This window comes from Centroberyx affinis, unplaced genomic scaffold (assembly GCF_046629955.1).
Source record: "Centroberyx affinis isolate AG114_WGS23_722 - 3 ecotype Tasmania unplaced genomic scaffold, CSIRO-AGI_Caff_v1 ptg002990l_1, whole genome shotgun sequence".
NCBI classification, from domain to species: domain Eukaryota; kingdom Metazoa; phylum Chordata; class Actinopteri; order Beryciformes; family Berycidae; genus Centroberyx; species Centroberyx affinis.
In genome coordinates, this window is record NW_027281096.1 from 1 (window position 1) to 14120 (window position 14120).

Below are 14120 nucleotides of genomic sequence, written 5' to 3' on the forward strand. Positions count from 1 at the left end.
TAAATTAACACCTTAGTTAACATGAACACCATTAGTAAATGATTACCAGACACATTAGTTAACTGTTAGTTAAGGGTTAGTTAATGCTTATTAAGCATTAACTAACCCTTAACTTAGTGACCCTTATTGTAAAGTGTTACCTGAGATTTTGTTCTCAATTTGACGACTTAGTATCTCATAATTGTGAGAAACTTTCTCATCAATATGAGTTAGTATTATGAGATACTAAGTCATAATTATGAGATCTGATGAATATGACTTAGTATCTCTTAATATTGAGGAAGAAATCTCACTAGATGATGAAAATAATAATGTTTGTTTTTCAGGTTGAGGAGCTGAGCTGGACCAGGAGGCTCTGCAGGACATGATGGACATATAGTTCACTTTGTGATTCAAAACATTTTCACAACTTTTCAGATTTGGTCAAATTGGTTTTCCAAACCGTCCGGACCCACGGGTCAGACGGAAACACCCGGTGGAAACATGATCAGGAGTTCTCCTCCAAAATGCTACACATCATTGTTTTGTGGAAAATAAAAATAAAAACCTGCAGTTCATCATTCAGAGTCTCTGAAACAGATGAAGACTGAAGTTAATGTGCTGTCAGTCGTTCTGTCAGGAGCCACGTCTTTAAAGGTGAAGAGTTTCAATCCGAGATCTCATTTCCTCCCACAGAACCGGAGCGGACAGAACGGGTCAGAGCGGCGGGGAAAGACCGTTCTATCTGTTCTAGTTCTGTGTCTCCACCCTGTGAAAAACATGACTGCTGCTCTGAAAGTAAAACTCACTGAAACTGAACTTTTCCTCAAGTTGCCTCTGATCTTACAGAGCGGCAGCTTCAGCGCTCCTCTGAGTCTGAGTGATGAACGGCAGGAGGAACAGGAGAGAAAATAAAACTGGAGGGGAGCCGGGGAACTCTGCTCCGGGCCGGGGTCAAAGGTCAGGAGGTCAGGAGGTCAGCGGGACAGAAGGGGGAGGTCACTGGAGTTCATGATGAGGCTGGAGTCCAGGTTCAGGCTCTCTGAGGAAACAACATGAGGAACATGAGGAACTGGAACCAGAGGTCTTAATGTAGATTACCAAGTCAAGTCCAAGTCAAGTCCAAGTCATTAAAGTCAAGTCTCAAGTCTCAAGTCTAAATGTAGAACAGCAAGTCAAGTCAGAACAAATCAAGAGTCCAGTATCAATTTAATATCTTAAAGAAAACTAAATATCTAGGACTTTTCAATGCAATATGGTTTTAATAGGATAAAAACTTGGTAAGAGCATCATGAGTTTGATTTCTATAATCAGTTTCAACTTCAAAAATTGATCAATAAACTCAAATCACAGTGGAAAATGTTTTTCCTTCATGTGAGATTTGGTCACCTTGGTCAAAGTTGAGCTTCTTGTTGGAGGAGCCGTCGCCGAGTCCTTCAATGTCCACCAGGTCACTGTTCACATCCGAGTCATTCAGAGCACTGAGAGTCACATCTGAGAGGAGGAGGAGGAGGAGGGAGGAGGAGGAGGAGGGGAAGAGGGGGACGGGGGGGAGGAGGGGGAGAGGAGGAGGAGGAAGAGGAGGATTCATTGGGATGAGACTGAAGAGAAAAGGTTCTTCCTGGTGTGTTCGTCTCTTTTGGTCCAGGTGAAAACGATGCTGCTAGTTAGCTAACTAGCAGCAGCTAGCGTTAGCGTGTTCACATTAACATCAGTGTGTTTGCCGGCTAGTTAGCTAGGCTAACAGTTTGTTCAGGTTAACTGAGCTGACTCTTCTCAAGCTCCAACTCTTCATGTTTTGGAGTAGAGACTAGGGCTAAAGACAAGACAGTTTACTGTGTCACAGTAACCAAATCCACCTTATCACACTATTCACTTTTACTGAGAACGTTACTGAATGGATCTACAGCCACTCCTGCTGTCCAGCTCCATGGATCTCAGTGTTTAGCACTTTTTGAATTTGCCTGGTGATTCATATCGGTCCGTTCAGTCTATCCACGATTGATTCAATGATGTCATTTCTCGCCCGAATGATTGGTTGGTGTTAGTTTTAAGTTATTAAAATCTTTGACCAATCACAGCAGCAGAGCAGACTGATGTAATCTGGAAACTTCTCAGAGTCATGGCAGCTTCACTTCTGAGCTTTTAAACCAGTGATTCTCAACCCTTTTCATATCAAGGACCCTAATTTAGTCCACATTAGGGCCACGGACCCCATTTGATGAGATTTTGTCTCTCGGACCCAAATCTGAAAATATGTTTATTGCTGGATATGATTTTCTCCAGAATTCCATGACTGTCTGTATTGAAGGTAGAGAGATGACAGTAAAACTATGATTCACTAGGAACTAGGAACTCTGTGTTAACTTCTTGTAAATTACATAATGGTGAAGTTTAACAATTCATAAATTTGCTGGGGACCCCCTGGAACCCCATCAAGGACCCCTGGTGGTCCCCGGACCCCATGTTGAGAACCACTGTTTAAACAGCTGATTGTTCCTGTTTTAATTCATTGATTCAATTTTAATTCATCGAACTGACGAAGTCGCTAAATCTATCTTCCTCTCATCCAACACCTTTGCCGGAAAACACCGGCGCCGCCATTTTGTTGCCATGACAACATAGTTGTTGTCGCGCTCTGTAACGCTCGTCGTTAAGTAGGTTTGTCCCGCCTACATCCACCGTCCAATCAGGTGTCTCCGACAGTATCTGTCTGAAATAACTGCCGGTGAACAGGCTAGGTGAAACTGTAAAGCCTCAGACCCCAACACACACACACACACACACACACACACACACACACACACACACTACAACTACTATAAACTATACTATAACTACAACTATAGTATATAGTAGTTGTAGTGTAGTTTTTTATGTATATAAATATATATATATTTTGTAATTCCGTGTTCTGACTTTTTGACTTTTTATCTCCCTCATTGTGTGTTTTTCATCATTTATGTGAATTGCTGCTGCAACACTGTAATTTCTCTTTGGGGATAAATAAAGTACTTCATACTATCTATCTATCTATCTATCTATCTATCTATCTATCTATCTATACTATCTATCTATCTATCTATCTATCTATCTATCTATCTATCTATCTATCTATCACACACACACACACACCTGATCAGGTCTAGTCCCACAGACTCCTATGGGAAGACTGTAGATGGTTTAGTGTTGAATTGTACAGCAGGCTGCACTGTGCATGGGGAGAAACCTGATGACAGTCAGTCTGATACTTTGTGTGATCAGGAGAAAGTCCAGTGAATGAAATGACAGTGAGATTAAAGTGAAGTGATGTCATCCTGCCAGAGGGGCGAGGAGGAGAGAGAGGACACACTGAAAGATGTAAACTAGTTTTCTCTCGTTTCTTCTCACCTGCGGTCTTCTGCTTCTTGATGGGCGGGGCCAGAGAGGGGCCGCTCTGCATCCCCGTCGCCACGACGACCTGCGAGGTCGGCACGGCGATCATGGCGGGGGCGGCGGCGGCCGGCGCCGGCGCCATGGCGGCCGCGGTCTTCTTGACGGTCTTCTTGGGCGACTCGGAGGCGATGGGCACCCGGCTGTCCTCGTACAGCTTCCTCTTCACGGTGCTCTTGATCTGCGCTCTGCGGACACACGGGAGGTCAGCTGACCCACGGGAGCACAAGGACCGCCCGGGGAACCGGCCCGCCGGTCAACTTAAAGAGGCGGTCACAGCTGAACTCGCCGAACGTTTTCTCTTCGCTCATTGTGGCGAAAAGAACGAGACGATATGAAAACGTCATGTCACGATTATCCGGGCCAAAATAATTGCGATTCACGATATTATCCCGATAATCATCAAAATATGCTTAAAACTCTTAAAATGGCACTAAAACATTCTGGAATCACTTTACCTTACATTTTGTTAAGAGACAAATGTTGTTATTGCATCATAGGACACATATCTTTTTTTTGTGAACATCCTTTTTAGTTAAAAACAAACAAGGACAGATTCAGACTCTCACCAACACCCAGCAGGTAATCACAATGAGAGAAAAACATCCATTAATAAAAAGAATCTACCTATCAACCTGATATCCAAACAGTCACACGGTTCAAAATGAATCAGGAAATCAGGACTGAACGTTAGTGAGCTAGACAGATTTTTCAAGTCACCCGTGAGAATATTCACGCTCATGTGAGGATGTTCACGATTATCCCGATAATGGAAATTCACCAAGAATAGAGCTGCAACGATTAATCGATTAGTTGTCAACTATTAAATTAATCGCCAACTATTTTGATAATCGATTAATCGGTTTGAGTAATTTTTTAAGAAAAATAAGTCAAAATTCTCTGATTCCAGCTTCTTAAATGTGAATATTTTCTGGTTTCTTTCCTCCTCTATGACAGTAAACTGAATATCTTTGGGTTGTGGACAAAACAAGACATTTGAGGATGTAACATGCTAACATGCTAACATGCTAACATGTTAGCATGTGCAGACAGAGACCAAGCAGAGACTCAGAGGAGTTTGGTGACGCTCCGGTTCTAACATGGAGGAGGAGGCAAGTCGACCAACCAGCCGAGTTCCCAAAACGTCTGTTTCACACATGAACTTCAAATTTAGTTGTAAAGTAACACACACACACACACACACACACACACACACACACACACACACACACAGACTTACACAGTCCTCTCCTTGATCACGGTGCTGATGTTGTTCAGGTCGTCTCCGAAGCGCCGCACCGCCAGGCGCAGCATCTCGATCTCCGTCTCCGTCCATTTGGCTCTGGAAGAGAAAGACTGAGTTACTGTCCAGTACACCTGCAGCATGGAGCGTCCCACACACACACACACACACACACACACACACACACACACACACACATAATGGAGAGAGATTAATTACATCGCAATCATTTCTGACCAGTGAATGCAAACCCAACCAGTCTGAATCTAAACTGTTCAGAAAAAATAACAGATAAGACGATATTTACAGTTTAGTACAGAATCAGTACTGACAGTGCTGCTGAGAAGTCCCTGTTTAATGTGTGTGTGTGTATGTATATATATGTAAATGTATACTAGTGGTTGACCTAGTGATAGGGAAACTCTGAGATACATTAGATCTTAAAATTAATATACAAAATACATAATTGAGCAATTAAATGAATAAATAAACTGTACATAGAAAATCAAATGTCCAGTCAGGTTTTCTGTATCTGTGGTCAGGGGGAAGCTGCATCATATCAGAGGTGATGATATCTGATATTTAATAAAAGGACAGTATTGGAGTGTACGCCTGGTGTGTGTGTGTGTGTGTGTGTGTGTGTGTGCGCGTGCGTGTGTGTGTGTCTCTCTCACCCTGCAGGACTGGAGTCGGACACTGGATGCAGCTGCATGGTCAGCTCTCCCAGCTTGGTGAAGGCTGCTCCTGCCGCCGAGAAGATCTCCCCCACCTGCACACACACCAGCATGGACAGGTAGTGTGAGAGTGTGTGTGTGTGTGTGTGTGTGTTGCTTCTTAAACCCGGCTTCAGACCTTTTCTAAATCGTGAGGGTCTCTTGGTAAATTCGGCATACAGCTGATCCACCAAGCAGCACTTAGCTTCGTTAAACATGCACTTTTGTAATTGGTTCACACTGCTCGATATCGCCTGTGTATTCTGGTGGAAGGAGACTGTGGGAGCGACAGAGGAACCAACTGTAAAGGTTGTTTTTTACTGAAACAAGAACTTTTTATTAAATTATATTCATGCCGAATTTACCAGTGGAACATAACAGTTCAGAAAATATCTAAAATCCTGTTACAGGAGATATGTGTTTATGCCGTCGACCACGGCCACATAAGTTAGCTGATTTTTGAATGGAGTTTTGTGTGTATTTCTCTCCGTGCAAAAGAACGTAACGTCTCGAGGCTAAAGAAACAACTTAGACCATGGTCATGCGCACACCGTGCTGAGCAGGTAAGAAGTTACCTTAGCAGAGGCAGAAGTCATGTCTGAAGAAATGTTGCAGCTGGTTTCAAACTCTTCTTCTCTTGTTCGTCACTCAAAACAACAACAATACACCGGCTAGCTGCTAGCTGCTAGCTGAAGTTAGCTTCCCTAGCTAACGTTAGCGGGCTTCCATATAGACTGCGCGTCTACAGCAGCCAAAGCGTCGGAAGATACGATCCAAGGTGGAAACTGTGACTTGCTTTAATTTAGTGCAGTTTGTACCATTACATCTGTGGGAAAATATTACTTAAATATCATAAAATAAACGCAATATGTGCAAAGGCAGAGGAGATAAAGGGAATGTTGCGCGAGTTTGAGGGTTGAATCCCATTGGTCAGTGTGAGAGGAAAAGGCGGGGCGTGTTTCAGTAGACATTTTTTGATTGGTTCCCTCGCTGCAGCCGAGCAGGCGACGATCGTTGCCGAATTGTACCGAGGATTACCGAGTGATCAACTGCCAGCTGGTCGGAGCGTCGTCCTTCGATGAAACGACATTTCTCAGATCAGTGAATTTAAACATTAGCAGAATCTGACAGAGGATCAGACAGAGATGCCGTCGCTTCTGTTTTGCGGCCCGAAGATGGCCGCGTGCGGGATAGTGATCAGCATCTGGGGAGTGATCATGCTGGTAAGGAACACGGATTATGTCCTGACAGGGAGCGGGCTAAATCCTGGAGCGGGCAGATGTATTTATTCGTGGAGAGACGTCGACGGTTTCAAAGCAATATCGCGTTTTCCTGGTTTTCCTGACATCGTTTGTGATATTTACACTTGCTTGCTGAAAATTAATAAAAGTGTCCTTGAGAGAAAAGCCAACGCTGCAGTATGAGATGGAAATATCAATATCCAAACCGTTTAAACTAGTCCTTCAGTGGAACTTGCTGCGTCCAGTAAATAGTCGGAGCCCGGGCCTAGCTAGCTAACAGTACTGGCTCGTTTCCCATCGATATGGATGGTCTTGTGTAATCAATACAGTATTATCAATGAGCCAGTGTTGGACATGTGTGTCTTTATAACGGCATGCGGCCGGCTGAGGTTTGGTGTTTATCTTAATGAATGAAGCATCGATCCACTGCAGCTTCACATTAATATGGATTGATTACTGACGTCATGAAGTTCATCCAATTTATTTTAGAAGAATCCGATCCTTTAGTTTTGAGCTGCAACGATTAATCGATTAGTTGTCAACTATTAAATTAAATTAATCGCCAACTACCGTATTTTGATAATCGATTAATCTGTTTGAGTAATTTTTTAAGAAAACGAAGTCCAAATTCTCTGATTCCAGCTTCTTAAATGTGAATATTTCCTGGTTTCTTTCCTCCTCTATGACAGTAAACTGAATATCTTTGGGTTGTGGACAAAACAAGACATTTGAGGACATCATCTTGGGCTTTGGGAAACACTGATCCACATTTTTCACCATTTTCTGACATTTTATAGACCAAACAACTAATCGATTAATCGAGAAAATAATCGTCAGATTAATCGACAATGAAAATAATCGTTAGTTGCAGCCCTACTTTAGTTTAGAGCTGAGACCAAATCCCCAAACAGAAACCTGGAAGACCTGATGATGCTGTCATTGTCAGTTTGTTTGCTTCTGTATTTATTTGTTTACATTGTTTTATGTTTATATATATATATATAGTGTATAGGCCTATACACTGATCAATATGTAAGTTTATGAAGTGCCTCTGTTGTACATGACAAGTGTTCAGTAAAGAAGAAAGGAAGTTTAGTGTGAGGGCCAGGATGACATCATATATCTGCAGGTTGATCAGGTTATTGATCAGCACTGATAGAGAAGCAGAGAAGTTGTCTGTTGTACTTCCTGCTGCTCGCTGCTGGAGGTTGATGATGTCACAGATGACTCGGTGCCTCTTTAACCTGTTGACCCCCCCCCCCCCACACACACTTTGCAGGTCATGCTGGGAATCTTCTTCAGCGCCAAGTCGGCCGTGCTGATCGAGGACGTCCCGTTCACCGAGGAGGACATCCGCAACGAGTGAGTCTCCTCCTCCTCCTCCGCACCGCGGGACACTTTACAGCCGGGTCACATGTGCTGCCTCCTGATTGGTCGGAGCAGAATCGCAGATGTGCTCCTGAACTGTACAGCTGTCGGTTCTTAGCTGTTGAGTTAATTTCAGTCGGTTCTCACAGAGCTTCTCTGCTCCTGCAGCTCAGGGCGGCCGCTTCCTGTTCTCTGTGTTTCATCACAGCTTCCTGCTTCCAGCTTCCTGCTTCCTGCTTCCAGCTTCCTGCTTCCTGCTTCCTGCTTCCTGCTTCCAGCTTCCTGCTTCCATAACACGAGCTGAAGCTGCTGAAGCTCATGGAAGCTGAAGCTCATGGCAGCTACATGTCATTCATGTCAGAAGATGTGTTTATAGCGAGGAGGCAGCTGCAGTAACCCTGCAGCTCCTAACAGTCAGTTGGAGTTGTCGTATCTAAAGTTCTAAACAATTTACCAAAAAACACACTCAGCCCTCAGCTGCTGAATCCTCAAAAACTGTGTAATGAAAAAGTCCAGCAGCACTCCAGTTAATTCATTTATATTTATTGCCACACAGACGTTTCAGGCCAGACGGCCTCCTTCAGTTCTTCAGTTCACTTTTTAGCCAAACAAACTGAATCATCACTCAGGTGACACAGCAGCTTCCAAACAAAATCACAAGTTAGTTATATCATTTTTTAGATGTGCTAACAACAAACACTCAGAGGACATGAAACAACCTCTAGGCTATTCCAACAGTAAGCAAATATGCATGTAGTCCTATACATTGCAAAATAGCCTAATTAATAAATTTTCTTCATCCATGCATAGCCTAAACATGATCAGCCTAGGGCTGGGCGATAATTCAATATTATCGTTTATTGTCTTTCAGTGGAATCATATTGTGATGATATGAAGATATTTTGATATCGTGACACATTTCTGCTGTCTGAACTGATGATGACAAGCAAATTTTACTTAAAAACTCTGATAAAATGAGGTATGGTAGGAATATTATTTGAATATTTCTGTTTTGTTTGATATCACACCTAACATCACCATCCAGACAGACAGACAGCAGCTGACCCGTCTCTCCTTGCTGCCCCGTCTCTCCTCGCTGACCCGTCTCTCCTCGCTGACCCGTCTCTCTCTCTCTCTGTGTCTCCACAGTAAGAATCCTCCTCAGAACGTCTACAGTCTGTATAATCAGGTCGGCATCAACTGCTTCATCGCGGCGGCGGTCTATGTGGCGGTGGGCGCCGTGTCGCTCTGCCAGGTCCGGCTCAACAAGCGCCAGGAGTACATGGTCACATAGAACCTGGAGGGACGTCCCAGCCCGACCCCTGACCCCTGACCCCTACCTGACCCCCAGCCCGACCCCTGACCCCCAGCCCGACCCCTGACCCCTACCTGACCCCCAGCCTGACCCCTGACCCCTAACCCGACCCCAGAAGACCTGGACGTCAGTGACCCGAGGCGTCTGGAGGAGATGTTACGTAATTTTCTGTCAATAGACGTTCTGTTCCGATGTTACATCACTTCCTTTCTAACTGACCAATCAGCAGCCGAGGTCGCAGGAGCCGACCGTTGGTCCAGATGAAAACGGAGCTGCTGCTCCAGTCTGGGCTGAAGAGAAAATCATTATTTATTATTTGGAGTGTTTGTGTAGTGGAGTGTGTTGTTGTTGTTGTTGTTGTTGTTGTTGTTGTATGAAGTCCATCATTCCTCTGAGCGGTTTCCTGCATGTTGTTGCTTCAGTCAAACTCTTTTATTTCATCATATTTATCTGAACTGGACAAAGCTGCTTCACAGAAACATCTGAGGAGAATCTGACTTAGTGCTGAACGACTTTGACAAAATATCTAATTGCGATTATTTTGACTGATATTGCAATTATGATATGATTTGCGATATTAGAGGGAATGATAATTTTTACATAAGTATTCTCATTTTCATTGAAAAACGTATTAAAATGATTATGGTGTGGTTTTTGCGGGGATCTGTACCAAACAAAGATGTTTTCTTCAGTCTGTAGAATATGATGTGTAGGCCAGGACATCTCTGCAGCTCCACAATATTTACTTTAAAATGATATTTTGCGATTTGAAAATTGCAGTAGGCCATATTGCGATTTCGATAAAATTTCGATTAATCGTTCAGCCCTGATCTGACTCTGATGTTTGTGTGGAGCGGCGGTCTGTCTTCCTTCAGCTCAGCCTCAGTTTTAAACCACAGAGCTAGAACAGACAGAACGGTTGTTGCTGGGCGGTCTGAGCGGCGGCCATCTTGCTGTGACCCGTTGGACTAGCTTCTGTCTGAAGAGACTCACAGGAAGTCACTGAGCTGAGAGGTTTGACAGCAAGAACCAGAGCAGCTTCTCTGTCTCCTTGCTGCCATGGAATGCTAACATGCTAATGCTAACATGCTAATGTTGACCAGAAGAGCTAGAGAGAGAAGTCCAGTCTGTGATGAAGCTACGTTAGCCTCGTCGCTAACGTTAGCTTCCAGTTGAGTTCTGACAGTTTGCTAACAGACTCATCTGCTCAGTTCTCACAGAGAGACAGACTTTGCAGACTTAATGTCCAGACTGTGTTGTCACCATGGCAACTAACACTTAAAATTCCATAATTACCATTTTATGCTGAACTAGACAAATTGGCATGAGAAACAGTGGAAGAACCATTCTGTCAGTTCTAGTTCTGTGTTTTAAAACCTTTATTTATCCGCTTCACCTTCACAGCTCATCAGTCTGTTCTGCTCCTCTCTTCCTTTTCACTGAGGAAAGAGAAGAGAGGTTCCTCTGTCACTCTAGCTTGCGGCTAGCAGTTCCCATTGGTTGTAATAAGGAATGCTAACAGCGCTAACAGGCTGTTTCACCTGGTGAAGGAAAGCAGCAGAAGTCGAGGCGTCGCTGCTGTAAATCTAAACTGCGTCCGGTCTGCACATGCTCAGTTCCATTACTGTGGGAGAAACCAGGAAGTGTTTCATGTGGTTTTATTGTGGATGTTCCTGCAATAAAGTGGGTGTGGAAATATGAGACGATCACTGTGTTTTATTATTAATTTGCATGAGGATCGAGCTCGAGTCGCTCCAGAGGGAAACGAGGGAAAAGAAAAGAAAAGAAAAAGAAAACAGGTGAATCTGTCAGAATGACAGGAAACGATGAGAAATGACTTCCAACACTGAAAGATGAATAAAAAGAAAGCAGAGTAGAAGCTGCTGATGTTTCTCTAGATGTTCTGAAGTTTACAGGACATGACATCATCTGATCCAAGGTTATTATGGTTTTGCATTTTTCATTAGTTTTTATTCTTGTTTCGTTTTGACTTTTTGTTTTCAATTTCAGTTTAGTTTTAATTAGTTTTTAAAGCAGGTTTGGGAGTTTAGTTTTTATTTTTTGAAAATGCTTCGTTTTAGTTTAGTTTTCATTAGTTTCAGTGTTTTAGTCTTTTTTGTAATATGGGGTATCTGTCAGGGGCGAGATTCAAATATTCTAAATATTAGGCTTATGTATGAAATAAATTGACAAAGACGAAAACTAAAGACATTTTCTCTATAATTTTTGTTTATTTTAGTTAGTTTTGTAAACACACAATACAGTTTCAGTTATCGTTTTTTTGGAAAGCCTCGTTTTTATTTTTATTTCAGTTAGCAAAAATGTTTTTTCACACCTAGTTTTCGTTATTTTGTTAGTTTTCGTTAACGATAATAACCTCGCTCTGATCAGATCCCAGGAAAACATTCATCAGCAAAATGTTATCATCATAGGTGGATTATGAGTCAAAGGGCCCCTGGGCTCAGATAACAAGTAAACGGCACAAATATACGCAGAGGCAGTCGCACAACATCACCTGAATCTCAACTCAGGATTTACACACTCAGAAAAGAAAAACACCTATCTGAATATGATTTTGGAATCTGTTGAAGTCTAACAACTGAATGCAAATCATGTTGCAAAGTAAACAGCAAAAGCAGGCGGAGCTCTGAAGGCCGAACCCATCTGTCCTCTGTCTGCAGGCCACAGACTGTACCAGCACCTCCGGCAGGCCCCTGCACACCCGGTCATCCGGTGAGGGTGGAGATGAAAGAGGAAGCCGACACAAGCTCATCTGTTTAGAAAGATGGTGATAACATATGTGGGGATATTAGGCTATTAAAGATTGCGTTCAAATTGATATTCAAAACAGTTTTTTTAAATACAAAAGTGAGATTAACATAAAAAACTATTGTATGCTCTCATTAAATATTGCTATGCCTATTATCTTTTTTTTGTTTTTGCACTTATGAGAGAGAAAACTAAACAATTACAAAGGAATTACAAGATGCAAACACATATTATACTAGAACTAAAAAACAGATTTTAAAGTGCAAAATGCCTCTGACTGCATTGCCCCAAAATCTACTGACAGAGGAGAGGAAAACCACATTTTGGGGTTTTCATAAACCGACTTTACATCACGAGGCCTTTGGACCATGATGCAGCGCTTTACTGCTAAAGCGCTACAGAACAGTGGTTCTCAACGTGGGGTCCGGGGACCACCGGGGGTCCTTGAGGGGGTTCCAGGGGGTGCCCGGTAAACCGATTAATTGTTAAACTTCAGCATTATTTTCATCATTACACAATTAGAGAATGTAGAAATATGACTGTTTTGATCATAGTTTCTCTGTCAAGTCAAGTTTATTTATTTATTTTATATAGTCTTTTATCACAGCATGTCTCAGAGGACTTTACAGAGAGTGTGTCTAGTTAGGTCTAACTAAACACAATCAATGGTGAAAAAAATTATATAGAACAAGCATAGCAAAAAACACAAGGTAGGCAAGAGCAGATTTTCTCTACCTACAATACAGACAGTCATGGGATTCTGGACAAAATAAAATAAACAATAAATTATCTCAATATTCTCAGATTTGGGTCCGAGAGACAAAATCTCAACAAATGGGGGTCCGTGGCCTAATGTGGACTAAATTAGGGTCCTTGATATGAAAAAGGTTGAGAATCACTGCTACAGAACACTCACTGTGACAGAGCCATAAAACATCATGAATATGTGAATAACTTTTGAGAATTTTGATGAAAAAGAAGTTTATCGTTCCAAGCTCTCAGTTTCTCCACAGATGTTTCAAACTGAATACCAGAGAAATAAATGTTTATTCCTCAGAACTTTGGTTGGATGAAAATACAGTTAGTTCTGGTTCATCAGCTAATAATCCTGATCAGACTGAAGCGTTTCCACGGTGACGGCTGCTGCTCCTGTTCTATTGATTTACCATCGTTAATATCAGTGATATTACTGTTTTCTGCAGAGCCGTTCGTCTCTTATTTCAGTCTAATTCCCTCTGTCTTCCTTTTTGGAATATCTTGGAAAATATTATTTGCTGGAAGAAAGTTTGATTTTGCCTCAAATATTTCAACATGACTGATGTCAGCGACATTTAACCTGTTAATCATTAATAAAACAAAAAAGGATTTATTTTACTATGTGTACTGTGGAAGTGTTGGAACAGACAGAGATCTGTAGCCTACATCTGATGAAGTGAATAATGATTCCTCCTCATGGTGGAAACAGACTTCCTTCTTTCTACTTACTACATTCTACTTTCATAAAAAAAGAGCCTGTTTTTTAATTTGTTTTTTTTTGTTTTTTTTTGTGTTTGTTTTATTAATTAAAATAAAATCTAGCGAGAAGTGACTTCTAAAAACACCAGGACCAGGAGCAGTGGAGCTGCTGTGTGGGTGCGTTCCATTTGGTAACGATTTCTCCTCGTCTCCTCGTCTCCTCGTCTCCTCGTCTCCTCCTCGACTCCTCGGTCAAAGGTCAAAGGTCAGGGAGGGAACGAGGAGAAGATGCGAGGAGGCGAGAGAACCCGGCTTGTCAAGCTGAATCCACATGTCCACCCTCCGGACTTGTGGACTGATCCCTCTGGACTTCAGTCTTCCGCACCGTGACGGGTTCACCGTCACGTCAAGTCTCTTGCCTCATTTGCATTTCAGGATGACAAGGCAAACATTTCAGGTGAAGGATAATCCACTTCTTACCTTCAGACTGTGTTACCATCTATATGAGCTTTTATGAGTATTAGGCCTATCATTATTGCTGATCACTATTGTTGTGATATGATATTGTAATATTTACCATTATTTATTTAGAGGAGTAGAGTGGA

At 42.4% G+C, this 14120-nt stretch overlaps 2 protein-coding genes across 4 annotated transcripts; one reads left to right on the forward strand and one right to left on the reverse strand.

Annotated features, from left to right (window-relative positions):
* Positions 1–32: 32 nt before the first annotated feature.
* bacc1 (BPTF associated chromatin complex component 1) lies at positions 33–6277 on the reverse strand. Of its 2 annotated transcripts, XM_071537196.1 has the most exons (6): positions 5943–6277; positions 5329–5423; positions 4652–4753; positions 3370–3599; positions 1369–1473; positions 33–1021 (listed from the first exon to the last, which is right to left on the reverse strand). In XM_071537196.1, exons 1-6 carry the CDS (start codon positions 5961–5963, stop codon positions 957–959), a joined length of 618 nt encoding a protein of 205 aa, XP_071393297.1. In that variant the 5' UTR covers positions 5964–6277; the 3' UTR covers positions 33–956. The 2 variants fall into 2 exon arrangements, with proteins under 2 accessions (XP_071393297.1, XP_071393298.1); XM_071537197.1 differs by lacking the exon at positions 4652–4753.
* A 134-nt stretch (positions 6278–6411) lies between these two features.
* rnasekb (ribonuclease, RNase K b) lies at positions 6412–10982 on the forward strand. Of its 2 annotated transcripts, none has more exons than XM_071537193.1 (3): positions 6412–6590; positions 7888–7970; positions 9126–10982. In XM_071537193.1, the coding sequence occupies exons 1-3, from the start codon at positions 6513–6515 to the stop codon at positions 9268–9270; spliced, it is 306 nt and encodes a 101-aa protein (XP_071393294.1). In that variant the 5' UTR covers positions 6412–6512; the 3' UTR covers positions 9271–10982. The 2 variants fall into 2 exon arrangements, with proteins under 2 accessions (XP_071393294.1, XP_071393295.1); XM_071537194.1 differs by having other exon boundaries at positions 7888–7959; positions 9124–10982.
* Positions 10983–14120: the final 3138 nt, after the last annotated feature.

Excerpts from the sequence above, each read along its gene's own strand:
- bacc1 (XM_071537196.1), bottom strand. The coding sequence starts at position 5,963 with ATGACTTCTGCCTCTGCTAAG. Across the intron at positions 5,424-5,942 it reads TGACTTCTGCCTCTGCTAAG|GTGGGGGAGATCTTCTCGGC; the intron begins GTAACTTCTTAC and ends GTGTGTGTGCAG. Across the intron at positions 3,600-4,651 it reads GTGATCAAGGAGAGGACTGT|AGCGCAGATCAAGAGCACCG; the intron begins GTAAGTCTGTGT and ends GTGTGTCCGCAG.
- rnasekb (XM_071537193.1), top strand. The coding sequence starts at position 6,513 with ATGCCGTCGCTTCTGTTTTGCGGCCCGAAGATGGCCGCGTGCGGGATA. Across the intron at positions 6,591-7,887 it reads TCTGGGGAGTGATCATGCTG|GTCATGCTGGGAATCTTCTT; the intron begins GTAAGGAACACG and ends CACACTTTGCAG. Across the intron at positions 7,971-9,125 it reads GAGGAGGACATCCGCAACGA|TAAGAATCCTCCTCAGAACG; the intron begins GTGAGTCTCCTC and ends GTGTCTCCACAG.